The 20,453-nt window shown below is 36.3% G+C and overlaps 1 protein-coding gene across 4 annotated transcripts; it reads right to left on the bottom strand.

The window, feature by feature from the left end:
- Positions 1–7,139: 7,139 nt before the first annotated feature.
- LOC136687393 (uncharacterized) lies at positions 7,140–20,453 on the bottom strand. Of its 4 annotated transcripts, none has more exons than XM_066661804.1 (10): positions 20,273–20,453; positions 18,368–19,243; positions 14,042–14,716; positions 12,329–12,415; positions 11,501–11,566; positions 11,206–11,334; positions 10,883–11,002; positions 10,711–10,788; positions 9,754–9,870; positions 7,140–9,545 (listed from the first exon to the last, which is right to left on the bottom strand). In XM_066661804.1, exons 2-10 carry the CDS (start codon positions 18,444–18,446, stop codon positions 9,424–9,426), a joined length of 1,473 nt encoding a protein of 490 aa, XP_066517901.1. In that variant the 5' UTR covers positions 18,447–19,243; positions 20,273–20,453; the 3' UTR covers positions 7,140–9,423. The 4 variants fall into 4 exon arrangements, with proteins under 4 accessions (XP_066517901.1, XP_066517874.1, XP_066517882.1 ...); XM_066661777.1 differs by having other exon boundaries at positions 11,651–12,415; XM_066661785.1 differs by lacking the exon at positions 20,273–20,453 and having other exon boundaries at positions 11,651–12,415; positions 18,368–19,363.

Raw genomic sequence — 20,453 nt, forward strand, 5'->3', positions numbered from 1 at the left:
TGTTTGAAATGCCCTACACAAAATAGGTATCGTAGTTATTTTCTTTCTTCTAACAAATATCTATAACTAATGCAGCTCAAATTGCTCTGTTTGAGCATTGTTTGGAATATTAAGAGAATGTCAGTGAGTTCTTTGAGATATTGTGTTAGATTATTGTGTATTTTGTAGTACAGCTGTATGCCTGGTGACCATGTAATAACTGTTTTGTTTTCAGTATTAATATTGTACCTTGTAAATATTGAGTACATTATATGGAGTACATTTTCAGCATTGTGTGATTTACAGACTTGTTTGTGGTTGGCTTAATATGTGAAATTCTTGCAATAAAAAGAGAATAACCATTTAACTGAAACCACATGTACTGAGAATGAATGTTTGCTTACATATAGGCTACTACTCACTTCCTAACAAGAGACATGACAGTAAATATGGGTTCATCAGTACAGCTCAGTGCTGGGGTGCTATATATTCCTCGCCTGGCATTAGGTTCATATTTCTCTACAGGGATTAGAGAGGCAGTGTGTGCACATCTGTGTTAGTAATGGGTGCAACTTAATGTAGAATACATTCATTACAAATTTGTCCTCAAATATTTGTACATATGGTGTATTTCTGAAATAAATTAAACTGAATAAATTAACTATATTAAAATAAATTGATAGCCCTTCGGCGGCACGGTTGTGAGGCAGGTAGTGATGCAGTCACACAGCTCCAGAAACCTGGGAGGTTGTGCGTTTGAGCCACACTCCATGTGATGTCTGTGAGGAGTTGGTAGGTGGATTGGCAACTCAGTATGAGAATGTGTGTGTGTGTGTGTGTGTGTGTGTTGTGTCGCCCTATGAGGGACTGGTATGTTCCTGCCTTGCACCCAGTGATTCCGATTAAGCTCCGGACTGGAGCCACCCTGAATTGGATAAGCAGTTTCAGACAATGAATGAATGAATGAATGATAGTCCTTCTGCAAATTCACATGCAAAATCCAGGTAAGAAGAGAGGGAGGCTTTCTGACAGCCAGTGTTATCCAATTCTGATCCTATCTACCTGTTCAAACAAACTTGATTCAACTAATTTTGTTAGAAGGTGTTCCAGGACCTGGTTCTGATGCCAAATCAAAGCATGTGTGATCATCTGAATGCAAAGAGTAATACATAATACTCTACAACAAGGACATACTTCTTTAAAGAATCATTTAAAACAATGCAAAGGAACTAGATGCAGTATATTGAACTTCTTTGAATATCTGTTTATATTCTTAGTTTTAAGTTGAGCCAAATTTCCTGAAAGGTTGCACCACTATCTTGGAATTCATTATACCATAACTAAATTACAATGAATTTCCATCTTATTAAGTTCACCTAACTTGTAGCTACATGCACTGACTCTGTTGTCATATACACCCACTATGACTGAGTGCTCATAGTAGGTTTGTGGAATATTATGATTATTTGCAAATTATTAGCACCATTTCTCCCATATCCATTAATGGAAAGGAGCTCCTTTAAATATTTTTTTGAATAATGGGCTATTTTCTATAGTGTTACTTAAGGGTTTACACATTTAAACTGGTTATAATCCAATACTGTGCTGAGTACAAAACAAATAATACAGTCCTTTAGTTCTGTAATCAAATTAAAATAATGATTGTAGACATGAGAGACCTAATGGATTTCATAAGTTTGCAGTTCACCCCATAATCAGATTACCAAAAATATATAATTAACATATTAACATATAAAGCTCTACATGGGCTTGCTCCTGAATATCTTCAAGATACAATTTCCTATTATGAGCCTCCACGTTCACTCAGATCACAGAATACTGGATTTTTAAATGTTCCCAGAATTCAGAAGGCCTCAGCTGGGGGAAGAGCCTTTTCTTATAAAGCCCCCCAACTCTGGAATGATCTTCCAAAAAATGTTCGGGACTCAGACACAGTCGCAATCTTCAAATGTAGGCTAAAAACTCATTTGTTTAGTTTATCATTTGGTAGCTAATGCTCCCCCATAGATAAAGGCGGCAGATCCGGGGGGTCCATGGACACAGGGAATTATAGTATACTGAGACGCTGGTGCTGTCGTCCCGCTGCTTCTCGCGATCACTCAGGTTTGTTGACGGTGGAGCGGAGGGATGCCAGTGTTTCAGGATGCTCCCGTGTCTGTGTGTCCTCCTGGTTCTCTCCTTTTAGTTAATGCTGTCATAGTCAGATCTGCCGGAGTCATTAGCCACACTCTGGAAATTTTCATATTTTCTACTTTACAAACACAAAACAGTTCAAAACTAATTCCATCCCTTTACATCTTTCCGAGTAAACGACTGCCCACCTGTCTGTCTGGACACTGATGGATGACTGTCGAGATCCTCCTCCACTCTTCAGACCAGCTGCCCACGCTCCAGCAACCACCAAGTGCCTTGAAGCTGTCCCTACACTGAAGTTCTCATGGACTACTAACTATCATCACCAGTAGATTGACCAGAGGAGGATGGGTCACCCCTTGTGAGCCTTGGTTCCTCCCAAGGTTTCTTCCTCAGCTGGGGGAGTTTTTCCTTGCCACTGTCGCCCCTGGCTTGCTCACTTGAGGGTTTTACATTTGTCTTTACATTTCATGTCAAATCTTGTCTTACTGGAATTCTGTGAAGCTGCTTTGTGACAACATCAGTTGTGAAAAGCGCTATATAAATAAATTTGATTTGATTTGATTTGATATTAGAAGTGCTATGTATTTCGTTTTCAATGAAACCTAATATTTTAAACTATATAACTAGTAGAGGGTACCTAGTTCTGATGGAGAGAAACTCAAATCACAAAGGCTGCTTTTCCTACATTCACCTTCCCACAAAACATAGGTCTCCCACTTGCTGCGTACGCCCCTCCCATTTGCTGGCCTCCGGCCTGCAGAGATAAGTAGTTGGGGAGATTCACTGGGTCCAGTTTATATACACTGCAGTGCATTGTGGGATTTCTTGAGTGCACTGAAAATTGTGTACTGTGGCTGTGTCCGAAATGGCTCTATTTATATTTTAAGGTACTAAACACATTGTTATTTTTCTCTGAGTGCTCAAATTGTAAAGTGAACTTCAAGCGTTGAGAGCAATGCAATTCAATGAGAGCAATTCTCCCACAATGTAATTTATAGCACACACAGAGAATAAAATACAGTTATTATATTTTGCCAAAGTACCACATCTTTTCGTTTCGCGGAGTAAATTTATTGAAAATAGGCGGATTGGCTGCAGCGGGCGCCTAAGACGCTAAGGGACCGTCGGCAAAGTGCGGAACTTATTTTAAAACGCAAACCATGCACATAGATGAGCAGCGAGCTAGTGATACTTATAAAGACTTTAAAAAACATAACGTACAACAAACGAGAGGCACACACCTATAGCCAACCTTAACAACCTTCTCAACTTTATTTATTTATACAAATGAATATTTAGTTTTAAGCAATGTAGACATTGTAAACATATGTAGTGCATTTATATCAAATAAACTGTGAAGCATCCATATTACTTACAAATTTTAAAACAATTGCGGTTCACAGAGATATATCTTACCAACATACTGTAAATTGTATTCCTAAAATGTGCCTCTCCTTAATTTAAATTATTTTTTTCTTTATAAAACTAATTGATAGTATCAGACATTTATATGACATAAAGATATAAAATCAATTGTAGCCAACAGAGACACATCTGACATTTTACAACCTTTAGTTTTTAAAAATGCGTCTTCTTTAAATTTTCATTAATTTTTTAAAGTTACAAATCGCTATGAAAAGATGTGGTATTTTGCCAAAATATAATAATTGTTGTTTTTTCTCTGATCCTCGGCGATTAAGCAAATGAACTTTCAGAGATTAGGACGTTACTTGTGAGCAAGAGGAGGGGCGAAACCCGAATATCCGCTGAATATCCAAAATAAATCTAACTTTACAGACCTAGGCTCGACTGCGTCTCACGGACGCCTCTGTGGAAAAATTCCACTAAAATCTCACTCACCCATTTTACATTATTCCTGGGTCTCTCTGTCAGACAGCACCAAGACTTCAGATCAGATGTTGTTCAGGCGATGATCAGAATCAAATTACGTTTCAAAACATCAGCAGTGAAATGACAAGGGAAATGGCTGCGTCTTCGCACTGTTGTGCGTTTTTTGTTTTCGCTTTTAAGCACCGATCTGCCCTAAGCCCTACTACCTTGCAGTGTTCACTGTGATGACATTATCTAAATGTATGCCTAAGGGGCGCATGTGTTTAAGGGATCGAGTGAAATTGGAACACTTCCCTCATCATTCATTATGTTATCACTACTGTTCTACATTTCAGTTGAGGTCCCAAAATCAGTGTTTTACTAGAGGCTCAATATAACAATATTTCACTAGAGACTTGAACCGAAATGGGTAGAAAGCTGTTGAGCTAATATAATCTATTGTCCATGTTTGGGGGCATTTCTCTCATTTTTTCTTATGTAATTAAATAATATCCAGATACTTTTTAAATCTTATTTCCTCAGGTGACTATAAATGTTTGCACAGTACTGTATATTCCTGACTTCTAAACAGGAATGAAACATCACCCTCACACTGTACCCTGAGCCTTAACTAGCAACGTGGTAATAGGAGAAGTGAGAACCTCATAACAACAAAGTAATCCAATCCACAGCGACAGCATGGACAATATAGACAGCAAATCTACTGTTTTTTAATATTTAAAAAAATCATATACAAATGTTATAATAAAAAAAAACAGCTTTTAAATATAATTGAAACACTTAACATCAGGTTTTATAAAACCTAAACATATGCATTCTCTCAACATTATTAAAGAAAAAAGAAAGTGGGACACTGGATCTGTCTTTCGCACATTCAGATGGTTCAGACAGAGCCTCTGATAACATATAATTATATATGAATATAAATATATAAATATCATTATTATATATAATAATTCTTATATATATATATGTGTGTGTGTGTGTGTGTGTGTGTGTGTGTGTGTGTGTGTGTGTGTGTGTGTGTGTGGATAAAATTGTGCCAATGTTTTAAAGCTGAACATACTTGAATTGACAAGACATTCAAAGCAACAACTTCAGTATGAAAAAAAAAAAAAAAAGAATCTGCTGCTAACCACATATCAGCTCACCAGCGGTGATTGCTCTAAGACTGCAAGGGAAGCTCAGCTTCTCCTAAAATGTCAAAAAATAAGTGATCAAATATATACTGTTGTGTGTACATGTCAGTGAATAAATATGCACTACAACGCACTCAACTTTTGTTCAGAATCAGCTTCTTATCACTGGTAAAGACGCGGCTTTCCTCTCAATCACTCCCACACTTCACAGTGATTTAAACAGTGAGGACGCTGAGCGTCCACAGAGTTCAATAGCGAAGTGCAGCGAAACGAGACGAGCCATTGGATAAATGCTGGGCTTTGTCCCGCCCATCGGACGCTCAGCGTCTCTGGGGGTCTATGGGGCAGTGGGCTGGCCTCGGCTGGCCCGGACGCTCAGCTTCTGCATGATGATTGGATGATCTGTCTGAGGCTGAATCCCTTTTTGATTGACAGCGAAATGAGCGAATCAACAATCCTTTGGTGTAAAGATCCGTGGGAGCACAATCGGACACACTTCACATGGGCCAAGGCCGTTTAAGCAGCCAAACTCTGCTGGCCATTGAGAGGACATTAGTCAAGTCCCTGGAAACGACGCCTTGTTGGTACGACAGGGTTAAAGAGCATTTTCTTAAAAAGGAACGGAGGGTAGAATTTACGTATAAATAAACCAACACATTTTATGATGTAGGCTGAAATTGAGCTTCCTCTCCTTGAAAGACCAGCATCCGCCACTGCAGCTCACTCATCATTTTCAGGAATCTTCTCATTACTGCCTCTTCTCGTCTGCTCCACTCCTTTCATTTAATTTTATCTGGATTAAATTAAATAGTTTATATAAACACAAAAACACAATTCTTAAATGTTTTAGACAATCCAATAAATATTACAATCAAAACACCAAATTAGACAACAATTTAATATCAACACATTTCCAGAAAAAATTGATATTTTGTAAAATGCAATAAAAACTATTGATAAAAGATTTTCAGTTGTGTCGCTGACAATTGACTGTATTTTTTATTTTTTAAATATAAACATTGGAATCTGACACTTGCAGCTGCTCAAAAATTTGTCAAGAGAAGTAAAATAAGGGTCAAGAGTTTATAGAATATTCAAGTTCCTTAGTGTTGAATGAATCCACTATAATGAGTGCAGGTGAATAGAAAAGGTATAATATAAAAGGGACATCCACCAAAGGCTCAGTCTCTGCAGCAGGAAGAGGGCATGGAGAGAACAGTCAAACTGTTAAATATTATTATTATTATTATTATTATTATTATTAAGAAATGGGAATTTTTTTTAACAAAAATTGGAATTAGATTATTTACTGAAACTCACTGAAATCATGTGGTGAATCTCAGCCAGGCAGTAAACTTGGTTGAGCCAAAAAACTTTCAAATCTAAGACTCACTGTTTTCATGTAAACACATCTCCTGATATTAATATGTACTCACCTGGTATGAAGCATGTTGGTTAATTCTACTTATACCTTATTTAAGCATAATCAGAGTTAAATCATAATTTTGAATTCTGAACTATTTTTAATTAAAAGAGTGCAGACATTTTGATATGTATGTAGTCATCACTATATTGTGCTTCTGAATTTGTGAAGAGTTTGGTTATACAAGAACTAGTCCTACAGGTTTAACTTTCTGAGAAACGCCTTGTCCTCACACTAATGAAAGTCCAGTTGATCCACAGATGCCTTTCTGCCTGTTTCTCTCTAATGCAACAAGAATGTGTCCTCCAATTTGTGATGGTCAAAATCTGCTTGTAAACAAATACAAATGTGTATAGAAGTGATGAGTTCTCATGGATAAATCATCTATAATTTCTTTACAATCATCTCTTTAATTTCCTTTATTCATTTACTTAATTTGTTTACAAGCTGAAATACTGAAATACTTCAAATACTAACAGCTATCTGCACTTGAACAGGTCGATTTTAAATAAGGAAGCTGACAATAGTCTTCAGAAATAATAATTATATTTACATTCAGTTATAGCCCCATTTACAAAAAAAAGTTGGTACACAAGGCAATGATGTGCAAATCATTTAAATCCGACATTTAATTTAAAATAATACAAAGAAAACATTTTAAATGTTGAAATTGAAAATGGGCAAAACATAAAACCATTAACTTTTTTTTGAGGTCATCAACCAAGTATTCACATACTTTATCCACTAGCACTATGAAGCTTTTATAGTTGCTCTCAATGAAGACCTGAGTGATCAGAATTTGTTTGAGGTTATTATTTTAGACTCATTATATTTGTCAATATCCTTGATTTTGATGAGAATCAGATCACAATTTATGACAAATTTATGCAGAAAACCATGAAATTCCAAAAGGTTCACATACACTTTCTTGCCACTGTATAAGTCCTGAAGAGGAAATGAATCAACACAACTCAAAAATATACAATTATATAGAATATGGTACAATTATACACCCTAAATATAAGCACTGAATATGTACCCTATGTAAGGAAGTCACTTAGTCCCCATACTGGCTTTCAACAAAGAAAAAAAATCACATGACAAACATAAGAATGGGTTGTCTAGTGGCTATTCTGCTAATACAATTTAAATCAACATGGATATTTAACATTTTCATATTCATACATTCATTTTTCCTACCATTGGTTCTCTTTGTTGTAGTGGAGTCAGTGATTTAATTATTATTTTATTAATAATTAATTGTTTAATTCATTTTGTTAAGCCCCCTGGTTGGGAGCCATTAAATAATATGTGGTGTCTTTACCTGTCCAGTTTCAGCTTGGACAAGGAGGCCATCATGTTGGGTGACATTACATATAATATAGTGGATTTAGTTAGAGTTAATTATTATTAATTAATTATTATGCTCATTGAACCACTGAAGGTTCTTCGCCGAAAGAAATAATTCCGTACAAGAAAGGTACACACACAAACAAAGAACAGGGACTGGTTTTATCACACAACTGTTATTAAAGGTAATATCCAATATTGAATATTGATTATACATTAATTTAATGAAATGGATTACAGCGATTATATGATGGACGAGGGAGATTAATATATGACGATGTAGCATTGTAGCAAGGGCCTTGTAGCATTGCATCTCTGCTTCCATTGGGCTTTTGGTCAGAGACACAGCCTTGGACTTGGCGACCACTCGGAGCACATGGCATTCTGAGGGTGTATGCGGGGATTCTCCTTCGTAGGGTCTGCTTCCTTGTGAGAGCCACTTTTTTCCAGCAAAGCTTGTGAGAGCTTTGCTGGATTAAACTATAGCTTTCTAATTTTGTTAACTGAAATAAAATAAAACTTTTCTGGCTATCTCTACATTTTCTTTCTCTGTTCTGGGTTCTCCACGAAGACTGTTTCCAACTGGAAAAGAAGTAGTGACTGGCTAAAGTGCTGAAGAGCTGAAGAGAGAGAGCAATATTTCCATGCCACTGGTTTTTAAACCCGGGCCTTAGGAACCCCGCCTTGAAGTCTTGATTGGTCCTCAGGGCTTGAGAGTTGCCCCGTCCTAATGTTGACTGGACGTTCTTTGACCAGAACCCCCTAGTGACATCACATTTAATTTACAACTAATCTTTGGACTATGGGAGGAAACCAGGGCTCCCGGAGGAAACCCAACACGGACATGGGGAGAACACACCAAACTCATCATAGACGTTCAACCGGAGCAGGACTTGAGCCTACAACCTCCAGGTCCCTGGAGCTGTGTGACTGCTTCATTACCTGCTGCGCCACCATGCCACACTCCATTTTTGATTATCCAACTGGAATTAAACTTTGCAACATTGTTTACCATGTGATAAACTTTTGAGGATAGTGGCTTTATTTATAGAAAGAAAGAGTTAGTTAAAAAGGAAAAGTGTTAGTTATGATATTCAGTACATACAAGAGCATAAATAAAATAAAATCTACCTGCTGCACTTAATAGTAGTGACACTGTGGTTACATTTCTAGAATAAACCAATAATTTGTAACTAGACTCTGATTAGGTCAAATTTGGTAAAATTATAAGTTAGCGTTATAAAAATTAAAGCATTGAATTCTTGTATATGTTAATATGTTTATTTTGACAGCACTAAAAATGTAAAAATGTAATTTTTAAAAATCAGACTTTTGTTTGTAAACCTATACATATATATTCTGTCAAATACGTTTGAAAATAAAACTGTACAGGAGCCAAAAATCAGGTTTAAAAATAAGGTAAATTATAGAAAGCACGTGCCACATAATTAATCGTTTGATTTTTGCTGCAGTGATTAACTGCTCTCACACAAAAACTCCCATCACAAAACCTGTAAGAGTCTGTCATGTGTCTGACACACTGTTGCTTGAAGCTGATGCATATCCTTCAGACCATCTCTCAAACCACTGGGATACTTTCTGGAAGGACCTCACTTTCTCATGTTCAGACGTTTCAGACATAACCTCTGTGGAAAAAAAGAATAGTGTTACAATTAAACAGTTACTTAACCTTAACCTCCTTAGGCTTAACCCCTAACTATTAAGATATTCTATAATCTGTCATTTATATAGAGCCTATGTGGGTAAAGCTGACCATTTTTTAATTTACAACACATTCAAAACAACGTCAGACTAGAATAAAAATATAATAATAATTAAAGATCTGCAGCTCACCACATCTGAGCTCACTCAACATTTCTAGGACTCTTCCCATTAATGCCTCTTCTCGTCTACACCACTCCCGATCAAGCATCTCTTTAATATGAGCTTTCAGGGGCAGGGTACTTTTATCTGTATCATATAAAATAGTTAAAATATTACAATATTACAAATTAAGCAATTTAATGCAAACATATTTCCAGAAGATGTTAAATTTTTATTAAATGTATAGAACAAGACAAAAGTGTTAATTTTCCTGAAGTTTTATTTAACGGACAAAAGCACAAAGCACAAAAAAAATATTTCAATTGTTACCACCCACCAGCTTGGAAAGCACATTCAGGGTTTTTTTTTATCTATAATAGTTCAGTTTACAACATAATTCTGAAAAAGTTTGTATAATCCAAACTAGAATACGTTCAACAGATCTTTCAGAAAATGTGGGCATAAATGTGAACAAAATAATAATAATAATAATAATAAGAAGAAGAAGAAGAAGAAGAAGAAGAAGAATCTGTGATGTGTTAATAGTTTTGAAACAACATCACAAAGAAAAGATTTCCCAGGTTTTCAATGACCACACATTGGGATAGAAGGGAGTGATTAGAGTGAAAAGTTTATAGAACATTCTAGTTTAAACGTTTTTAACCATTTCACTATAAGCAGTTCAATACAAAAGTTATAAACATTGTATTCATCAAAGGCTCAGTCTCTGCAGCAGTGAGGGGGTGTAGAGAGAATTGTAAAACTGTTCAACAGTTCAAGATAGCAAAGAATTTAGTGCAGGTATTTTACAGTCGAGAAATTTCAGTCTCTGTGACAACACTGGAAAACTTTGTGCTTTTTGTTAATAAACAAAATTTCAAGAAAATTAACAAATCACAGCTTCTTGATTATAATGCATTTTACAACATGTCCCAACATTTCTGGAAACAGGGTTTGAACAAAGCAGAGGTGAACTTATTGACTCACTGTGGGACTGTGACTCTGTTTGTGACTCTTCCTCTTTCCTGTGATCCTCTGTCGGTGTCTTTAAACTCATCTCACTTACTACAAAGAACACGTCATGATGTTTCTTTTTTAAAACTACAGACTTTAACATGTTACCAACAGATAATGACATGGGTAATATAAACAAACTCACATCCAGGAGGAAAATCCATACTGCTATTTGTCCTACTGGGGAATTCTGCTATCACCTCTGAAACTCTATTTAGAAACTGATTTTCTTTTCTTTTAAATTCTTCACCAAGTACCTGGGGCTCTGTGTAAATGGAATAAAGAGGTAAATATACAAGGAGAACCACTGGCTGCTTATTACGTTTAATTAATCTATAGTTCACCCAAAGGAGTGCTAATGAGTATAAATGTTGGTGATATTAAATGTATTGCAAGATAACTAATTAAGTGTACAGTGTTATTAAAATACTGTCTCTAATAAAATATGTTTAAAGATCTGCTACTCACCACATCCAAGCTCACTTAAAAACTCCTGGAACTTTCCCTTTATCGCATCTTCTCGTCTACCCCACTCCCGATCAAGCTTATTTTTAACATGCTCTTTCAGTTTCAAGGTTCTTTGCTCCTTTTCTTGACCTGGTCAACAGTTTACATTTTGTGACAGAATCAGACCGACATGTGTCTGTGTAATATTATATAAAGTGGATAGAATACAACACAATTCTGGAAATTTTTCTGGATATCTAATTGTAAAAGTCAGATGCCAGTTTAATGAAATGTAGAGGTGAACAGATTTACTCACTGCAGGATTGTGTCTTTGTTTGATCACTGTGACCCTGCATCTGAGTCTTTGAACTCATCTCCCTTGCTGCAAAAACATGTCAATGTTTTATTGCAACAAAAGAGAATTTAAAATGTTAACAGATGACGTGTGTATTATAAAGAAACTCACACTCAGAGGGGACATCTAAAGACCTATTTGTTTTTCTGTGGACTCCAGTTATGAATTTTGAAAGTTCTTCATCCCTTCTTCGCCATTCTTCATCCACTAATCTAACAATGTCCTGTAAATCACTCTCAGCCTCACTGAGAGCCTTACTCTCTGTATGTGTGCCCACTTTTGGTCTTGCATTAAATTCACTAACTGTCTCGGTATTCAGATAAAATGAACTATTTCTAGCCACCATCTCATCGATCTTCTGGAGCAGCTCTGTAACCTGAACACGGTTCTCTCTGTCTTCGTTGTTGAAGACGTGATATCTGTTCCCACATTTCTCAATCACCCACTGGAGAGCTTCTCCTTCACTCACAATGTGCTCCTCTATTGTCAGTTCTTCAAGCATGTCTCCCCAGGTGAAAAGTACAATGGTGTGTCTCCACACTTGTTCTCTAAGAAGTCTCATATGCTCTTGAATGACTTTTCTCTGCTCCTCTTTAAATGAGGTGTCTGCAGGAATCACTAGGAGTAAGCAGGTTACGGCCTCACCCACACTCTTCAGTATCTCAGACTTTATCCATTCTGGAGTGTACTGAGAGGGAAAGTACTTAAACCAGCTGGGTGTGTCCAGCACAGTAACTGGTCTCCCGTCCACCTCCCCATTTGCTGTTACACATTTAAGAGTAGACTGACCAGGAGCAAAGGCTTTTCTGTTCAGGATGACATTCCCAGCCGAGCTCTTCCCAGAAATCACCCAACCCAGCAACGTGATCCTTAGCTCTGAGAGAAAAACAGGTACAGTATTAGAGAGAGAAAACAAAATATCATTACCTGGAAACAGGTAAATGAATTTTTTGATAATAAGGTGCAACCTTGATAAACATTTTAGAAAGGTCATAATAAGGTTAATCTTACACTGAAAATAGAAAACGATTTATATATTCTTAAACTCTTTATCACAATATTGCCATCTCTACATTCTTACGAGCAAAACGTCATGTTTACCTCCCTTTCTTATGCTCACCTCAGAGTTTTGAAAGTCTTATGTTTGTGCCATGACTTCTTTCAAAACTTTAAATGTTATATTTAATTTTTCAAACATTCAATTCATTCATTCGCATAAGTCTGTATCCGCTTATCAAGTTCAGTGTTACGTTCATTCCAGATCTTACATGGAATCACTGGGCACAAGGCAAAAAAACACCTTGGACCATAGTCCATCACAGGGTAGCACACAAACACTAACACCTACAGGCACTTTTGAGTCGCCAATCCACCTACCAACGTGTGTTTCTGGACCATGAGAGGAAACCCACATGGACACGGGGAGAACACACCAAACTCCTCACAGACAGTCACCCAGAACAGAGCACCCTGGGGCTGTGTCAAAAGTTTAATTGTAACAGCAAATTCCCATAGTTATGCATAAGACAATTTTAGTAAAAACTCTGTTTGCTGGGACACAGTCGAAATGCATCAACTGCTATAGCACCACCCTGGTATTCAGGAGGTAGAAAAGTTGTGATAGAAGCTAGTCTTTTCTTTTATCTAATCCTGAATGTGAGAAGGGTGGCATAGTGGCCGAACATGTAGTGTCTCTGTCATACAGCTCCAGGCTCCTGGGCATTTTCTTTCTTTTTTTAATCCTTTATTAGTCCCACAGTGGGAACATTCACAGTGTACATGGTACAAAAAAGGTACACTGACCAGTTTACCAGTTAAATATTTTTATTTTAATTCTGATTCTGAAATCACGTAAGTATTGAAACTGTTCATTTTGATAATCATTTTAACCAATCTTTACAAAAAGTGCTAACATAAGTGTTTATGAATTTTAATGTCACTAAGAGCCCCTATATGTTCCCTCAACTGGATTCTCTGTTCATATTTAAAATTTAAATAATCTGAGACAATTTGATTTTCATTGTTCTGTCTCCACTGAAATTAAAGCAAAAACACAAAGATATGCCAGAAATTATTCTTACCATATATATTGTTAAATAAATGCTTTTGTTTGTACCTCTTCTTCCCTGTTCTCACAATAATATGAACATTGTTGAAAAATCTGTGCTATTTACAAAAAAAAGAGTATCAAACCTGTGTGCCATAGTGACAGGGGTATGGATGTGTGACAGCATTAATAACCAGGGGCTTTCATACCCAGAGAAATTGAAATTGCTTTATTTTCAATGATGTTTTTTTTTGTTTGTTTGTTTTTTTAAACCAAATGGCATTTAGCCTGCTTAACCAAGTATTTTAAGAACATTCCAAATGGTGTACCTAATATGTACCTACCAAATATTTTACTTTAATAAAGATAGATAAATTAAAAAATTGGCTTCTGTATTTTAACTTAAAATTCAAAATAGGAAAATCAAGTGACGGCATGTACATGGGTCAACTTACCCTCTTTGTTTAGATTTGTCTTTTGCTGTTGTAGTTTTAAAATTCTGGAATCAATCATCACAGTTTTCTTCCACTCAGCAACTGCCTCCAGTTTTTCTGGCTCCATTTTGAAGTAAAACCCATCATTTCTTTGTACTACATCCTCAATCTTTTCCAGCAGCTGCTTCACCTGACATTCATCAAAATCTGCACTGTCAAACACATGATATCTGTTCCCACATTTTTCTATCACCCACTGGAGAGATTCACCCTCTGTTTTAATGTGATCTTCTATAGTTCTGTCCCTCAGAGCATAGCTTCTAGTGAACACCACAAGAGCATGTGTCCAGATCTGATCACCCAGAAGTCCAATGTGATCCTCTACAGCTTTCCTGTGTTTCTCTGTGAATGGATTATCAATCTCAATGACCACTAGGACAGCGTGGGGCCCTGGATCACACAAATAAACTCCTCGAACAAGCTCCTGTTTTAGCAAATGTGGAGTGTCATTCACAGGAAAGTGCTTCCACCAGCCTGGAGTGTCAACCAACGTCAGGTCTCTTCCACAAACAGTATCCCTTACTTTCTTACACTGAGCTGTTTTCTTCTTATTTGGAAACAACTCTTTTCCAAACACAGCACTGATCAGCGAAGTCTTTCCAGAAAACTTCCACCCAAACACCACGACCCTCAGCTCTACAAAAAAAAAAAGAAATAGAATAAGTGATGGACCCTTAGATTGATACACAATAAAAGTGTGTATAAAACGTGTAAATGTCCTGAAATAATATGTTGCAGGTTTGGGGTTTAATTTGTAGCATTTACAAGATTTCAGGCATTACATACTAACAGATTATAGGATTTCACAGTGAACAAATATATACTTTATTCTTCAATTTGCATGTCATTGCACTCATGTAACTCTGCACAACTTAAGGTTTACAGGTATGACTCTAAGTGTGTGTGTGGTAGGAATGTGTGTTTTTTAGTACGTGGAATATATGTGCAGTGTGACCTACTGTAACTGAAAACAAATTCCTTGTATATGTGAGCATGTGTGGCCCAAACATTTTGATGATTATTATACATTTTCAGGGTATGGTTGTATTTCAAATATTTTTTTTTTATTTTAAAAAGCCATTATATAAAAACGTAAAGATGACATTAACCTATGGAGTAAATTTTGTCAAAAGTTCCACTAAAGCAAAACAAAATCTGTAAGTAACAGTCTTAAAATCAAAAGCAGAAAGTATATATTTTGAATGCAAAACAGAAAAAGATATATCAAAATTATATTTTAAAATGAATCTTGGTTATTGTATTACTCTTTGCAGTTTTTGATACTGATTTTTGTTTGCATTTTCCCTGTCTTTGCTTTCATTGCTTTGGTTTATTTTTTACTTTTCCAGTCAGGTATTTTGCTTCTGGAATCTCTCTTTGCTTCTGCTTCATTTTTTGCTTCTGATTTTTGAAACAAATTTCACATGTGGAAGAATATTAGAAGAAGGTGTCCTCCTTGAATCTCTACTGGTCAATGATTTGGTGCTCTGAAACTACCTAGTCACGCCCAACACGCCAGCCTTTTAGCTCTTTCAAATATAGCAGAACATTGCTTCTGTGGATTTCCATCACAGCTGTTACTTGCTCAGTTGTGTCAGGCTGTGGACAGTTGCTTAGTTCCTATCTGTTATAGTGTATATTTAAAATCTGTGCATCTGAATAATAGAGGATTAGAATGAGCAGACATTTGTGAGACCTGCTGTCAGAAAATAAAATTACATCTTTGAAATGCAGGAGAAATCACACAGAGCTCATGATTGATGAGAATGATTAAAAACATTTTGGGATCCTAATTTATAAAAATGACAGTTCTGGGGAAAAATCATGAAGGGAGGTTTTCTAAAATTTTATCAATCACAACAGGTGTTTACTTTGAGCTGCAACATGACTGGTGCTTGGAGCTTCCAGTGAGACATCACTGCCTCTACTCATCCACCACATCTGGAGTCATAGCAACTACAGCTGTAGAAACAGCTGAAATATGCATCATTTGTAGCAAAGCTTCAGGCTCATGGCTTTATGACCAAAAAACAAAACAACTTTTGCTATTATAGCAAGACTCAAACTGAAGAAGTTAATGCTGCTGCAGTTAGCAGTGTTTAGCTGAATTGTTTTCTTCTCTGGCTTTATAATAAGATGAAATAAAAACATGCACTGAAAATGTATGCACACAGTTGATTGTTTGTCAAGCCAGTTTTATTTAGTTGATTAAAACATCATTAAAATCATATATTGTCCTAGAATAATAGTTCAAACGCATATAATTTACATAAAACACTATTGGTACAAAAATATCTAATTAAAGTTAAAGCCTTTATACAACTTGAGGGGTGCTTTGGTAAACTGAATTTTAGCATTAGAAAGTTGGTAGAAACATAATTAATTGCTAAATAGTAGCACTGCAGAGTAGATATTGCAGATGGTCATATTCTTTCCCTACGTCAGTGTTTTCTCTCAGTTCAGTTGACTAGAATTTTAAAAAGCTTGCGTTGATGAAGTGTGCCAAATATTCATGCTTGTACTTAATGTAGGTATTATACCATCTAGATAAAGGCTTACACAATTTCCTGTGTTGTTGAATCCATACAAGAACACATTTATTAACAAACAATATATAGTAGCAAGTATGCCCAGAATATTATTTTATTTTAATTAGCCAAGTGTTTATTTATGCAGGACAAAATGTAATAATTAAATGCACAAATAAATCATGAAATAAACAAATAAATATTATATTATATATATATATATATATATATTATATATATAGACACACATTTACACCGTACATTTGGAAACTAATTATAATTATACGTTTCAATTGTACTGTTTTACATGAACATTCTATTGAATTGGATGGAGAGAATTCACTGATGTAATGAAGAGAAATATATGCATCTAAAATATCTACAAATCATTTAGCAATTAATTACAATGTTTGCATCAACATTTTAGTGCTAAAATTTACCTGCTGCTGTGGACTGAATAAAGCTCATTCCGCTGGTGGGGTAGGCATGGCTAGGTCCTAGAGGCGGTTTCAGAGCACCACATCAGTGGTCTGAAATCAGCAAACAAAAGTCAGCATCAAATAACTGCAAAGAGCATTAAGGTAATCAAGTATCTTTTAAAAATACACTTTTAATATATCTGTTTTGCATTCACAATATATACTTTCTGCTCCTAAGAATGATTCTTGCAGATTTATTTTTGATATTTGATACAAAGTTCACTCCATATTAACCATGTCTTTGTGCTTTCACATAAATGTGGGTCCAACACATTGGACAGACTCAGTCGAGGGGACAGGGCAATTCTAAAGTCTCTGCACTTAATTTTAGAAGCAGAGCATGTCCCCTTTTAATCATGAAAATTAAAATGAATTTTGTTGAATATTTATTAGACATAAAATGTTCAGTCTAACCCAATTCTGTTTCAAGAGTAATATTTTATTTCAGTCTGTATAGTCTATATAGGCCCTGTCTGTGATGCGAATCTATGGAAGCAAATCTGTCTCATCAGACATTGAAATATTACAAAGTCTGGTGAGACAGATTTGCTTCCATACGGATCCACATGCTTGGTGTCCCCACTGAATCTGATTCAAAGCCAGTTCAGTGTATCAACCCGGCTCTTATATTTTATTTTAGTTTATAAATGACACTCAATCTGATAAAAAACAAAATTCTTTCATAGGACCCATGAAAGATATTTCCAGCCAACTGCTGAAGGATACCACCTTTTTTTATCCACTGAAGACTGTACAGAGAAAGGCAAATGCTAATAAAAAAGTTGCATTTGAATTATGTCTGTTTTAAAATACCTTTCCTAAATTTCCTTAGTTCTTGATGTTATTCAAGCCTTTTCAAATTATTCCAGTCATTGCCTGAACATAAAAAAATGTGAGCTGATGATTAGTTAAAAATTGTAAGATGCATTCTATCTCCAACATTGCAGTTAAGTTCTGTGATCTCAGAATTTTTATATCCAAAACCAGAAAACTGGATAGTTTTGTATATCTATTGAATAAAAATCAGAAACAGTTTCATCTATGGCTGTAGAGGGAGTTATCCTTCAGGTATTGCTCTCAAAGGCAGAGGACATTTCTAAAAAGTTGCTGTAAATTTACAGCGAGTTTGCTACAGTATTTTAATGTATTTTTTAAATACAGTACTTTACTGTGTATTGCTATAGCTGTCAAAATCCTGATTATAACACTTTCGTCAACAAAGCTTATCACTAACTAACACAGCAACACATCAAAAAGGGCAACAACATGTTATTACTTACTAATCCAACACAAAAGAAAAGGTCTGTCTTGCGTCATGTCTCTCTCTTCAGCTCGAAGGCTTCCTCCACACACTCCCATGGCACTGTGAGTTCCAGCATGATAACATCCATTGTTGTCTCTGACACCAGGACAATGTCAGGTCTGAGGCATTGAGCTGTAGGCACTGGCCAGATCTAGCCACAGCACCACTAGGTCTCCTTTGTATTCCCTTGGCCCTCTGAGGAGCTGTGCAACCACGCCCGTGTGCTGCAAACACCCTGGAATCCAGGGATACCAACTTTGTGTGTGATGTGATGTGTCCTGCTCTTTTGGAATCCACACTCCTTCTGGAAATCACCACTGCTGCACTATTTTTCCCCTTCTCCAAATGATCTTCAAGATCTTCCAAAGCTGGAGTAGAAGCTTGGGACAGTGGTTGTAGATCTTGTAGGGTATTCCGCTAGGCCCTGGTGCTGACCTAGACCTTGCTTTCTGTACCACCTCATGAACTTCTTCCAGGCGTGGCTCCCTCAGATGAAAGGTCTCAGTAGACTCTGGTGTTATTACAGCCTCGAACTGCCCTAGCTCTTGGTCTCTGCCAGTGGAGCTCTCTCTTCTTCCCTGGCTTCCTTGTGTAGTCCCTTCAGGGCTTTCAGCTCTTTGCTGATGTTGTGAATCTCGACTGCCCTCTGGTTATTGGTGTAAGGCTGCTTCACTCTCCTTTCTTCCTCAACACCAATAATGAGTATGCCTGATATAAAATGATTATGCTAAAAATGTTGACACTGTGCTGGATGGTTTCCCTGATAGCAAGGAGATGGCGGACCATTGTTGGCCCACTGAGGGCAGAGTTGGAGGTCCACTAACTTTTTGCACAGCGTTTTCTGGGCGGACCGCTGGTGATTAGAACAGAATTTTAGACAAAATGCCACATTTTAGCACTTTTCCATTCAGTCCAGTTTACACGTTTTTTCCTTCATTGGGTTCTTTAGTTATTCTTTATAAATAAGATTAGTGAATAATTTTAATCAGGCACACTGTCAACATTTTTAGCATAATCATATTATATCAGGCTTATACTCGTTATTATATCTCTCATAGTTGTTGATAATATTTGTATTAGTTTGTTTTCCAGAATAAAAGTCTCTGTGGATTAAAAATCTGTTTGAGGAGATTATAAATGAGCTATATAGGACAGTAATCTGAGTGGTCCGATGATGGACCAGCAGTGGTCTACAGTCAGTGGTGAGCCAGCCTGTTTTATGTCAGTGGACTGATATATGCTCACTTTCTGGGTTACAATATAGAACAGCATACAAATATGAATAAATAGAAAAATGTTATTTAGCGGTCTATTTGATTTTATTGGCATAATAATAGACCCACGGTTAACATTGTTAACAAAAATAAACATATAAGTTAAATATCCTACTGGTTTTTTTTTTTTTTTTATGAATAATTTTGGCGATGGTTGCCCTTTTTTTGGCTTGAGCACCTGCCCCCAAAAGTGTCAGTGCACGTTTCGGTCACAGCCTGTTTTCGGACAACAACAAAATCCTAACGAAATGTATCTGTTCCAAATGAAATTATTATTTGGAACATATCTAATAAACATATCTGTTGGAAAAAATATTATTATTGCTACTGCGTTTTTATATGTCTGAGTCGTAGCGTTAAGACAATGGAAATGTAAATAAAAAAACTGCTTTGGCAAATGCAAATACAGGTTAAATCTGCATTTCACAAATTGCTTTTGCTGGAAACATAGTTTACACTCTTCAATCTAGGCTAAGTTGCTTGATATGTCTAAGAATAACATTTCATTAAAATAAATATAAAACTGCTCACTACTCAAAGAGAAACCTAAGGCTCAACTGCGTCACACGGACGCCTCTGTGGAAATATTCCACTGAAATCTCACTCACCCATTTTATATTAGATTCCTGGTCCTCTGTCAGACAGCAACAGGACTTCAGATCAGATGTTGTTCAGACGATGATCAGAATCAAATTTCGTTGCAAAACATCAGCAGTTCACCGTTTGAGAAGACGTCAGATTTTAGTGCGCGTATACTAGTAACAGAGCGGTGATCAATGCGCGTGAACA

This window comes from Hoplias malabaricus, chromosome 1 (assembly GCF_029633855.1).
Source record: "Hoplias malabaricus isolate fHopMal1 chromosome 1, fHopMal1.hap1, whole genome shotgun sequence".
NCBI classification, from domain to species: Eukaryota; Metazoa; Chordata; class Actinopteri; order Characiformes; family Erythrinidae; genus Hoplias; species Hoplias malabaricus.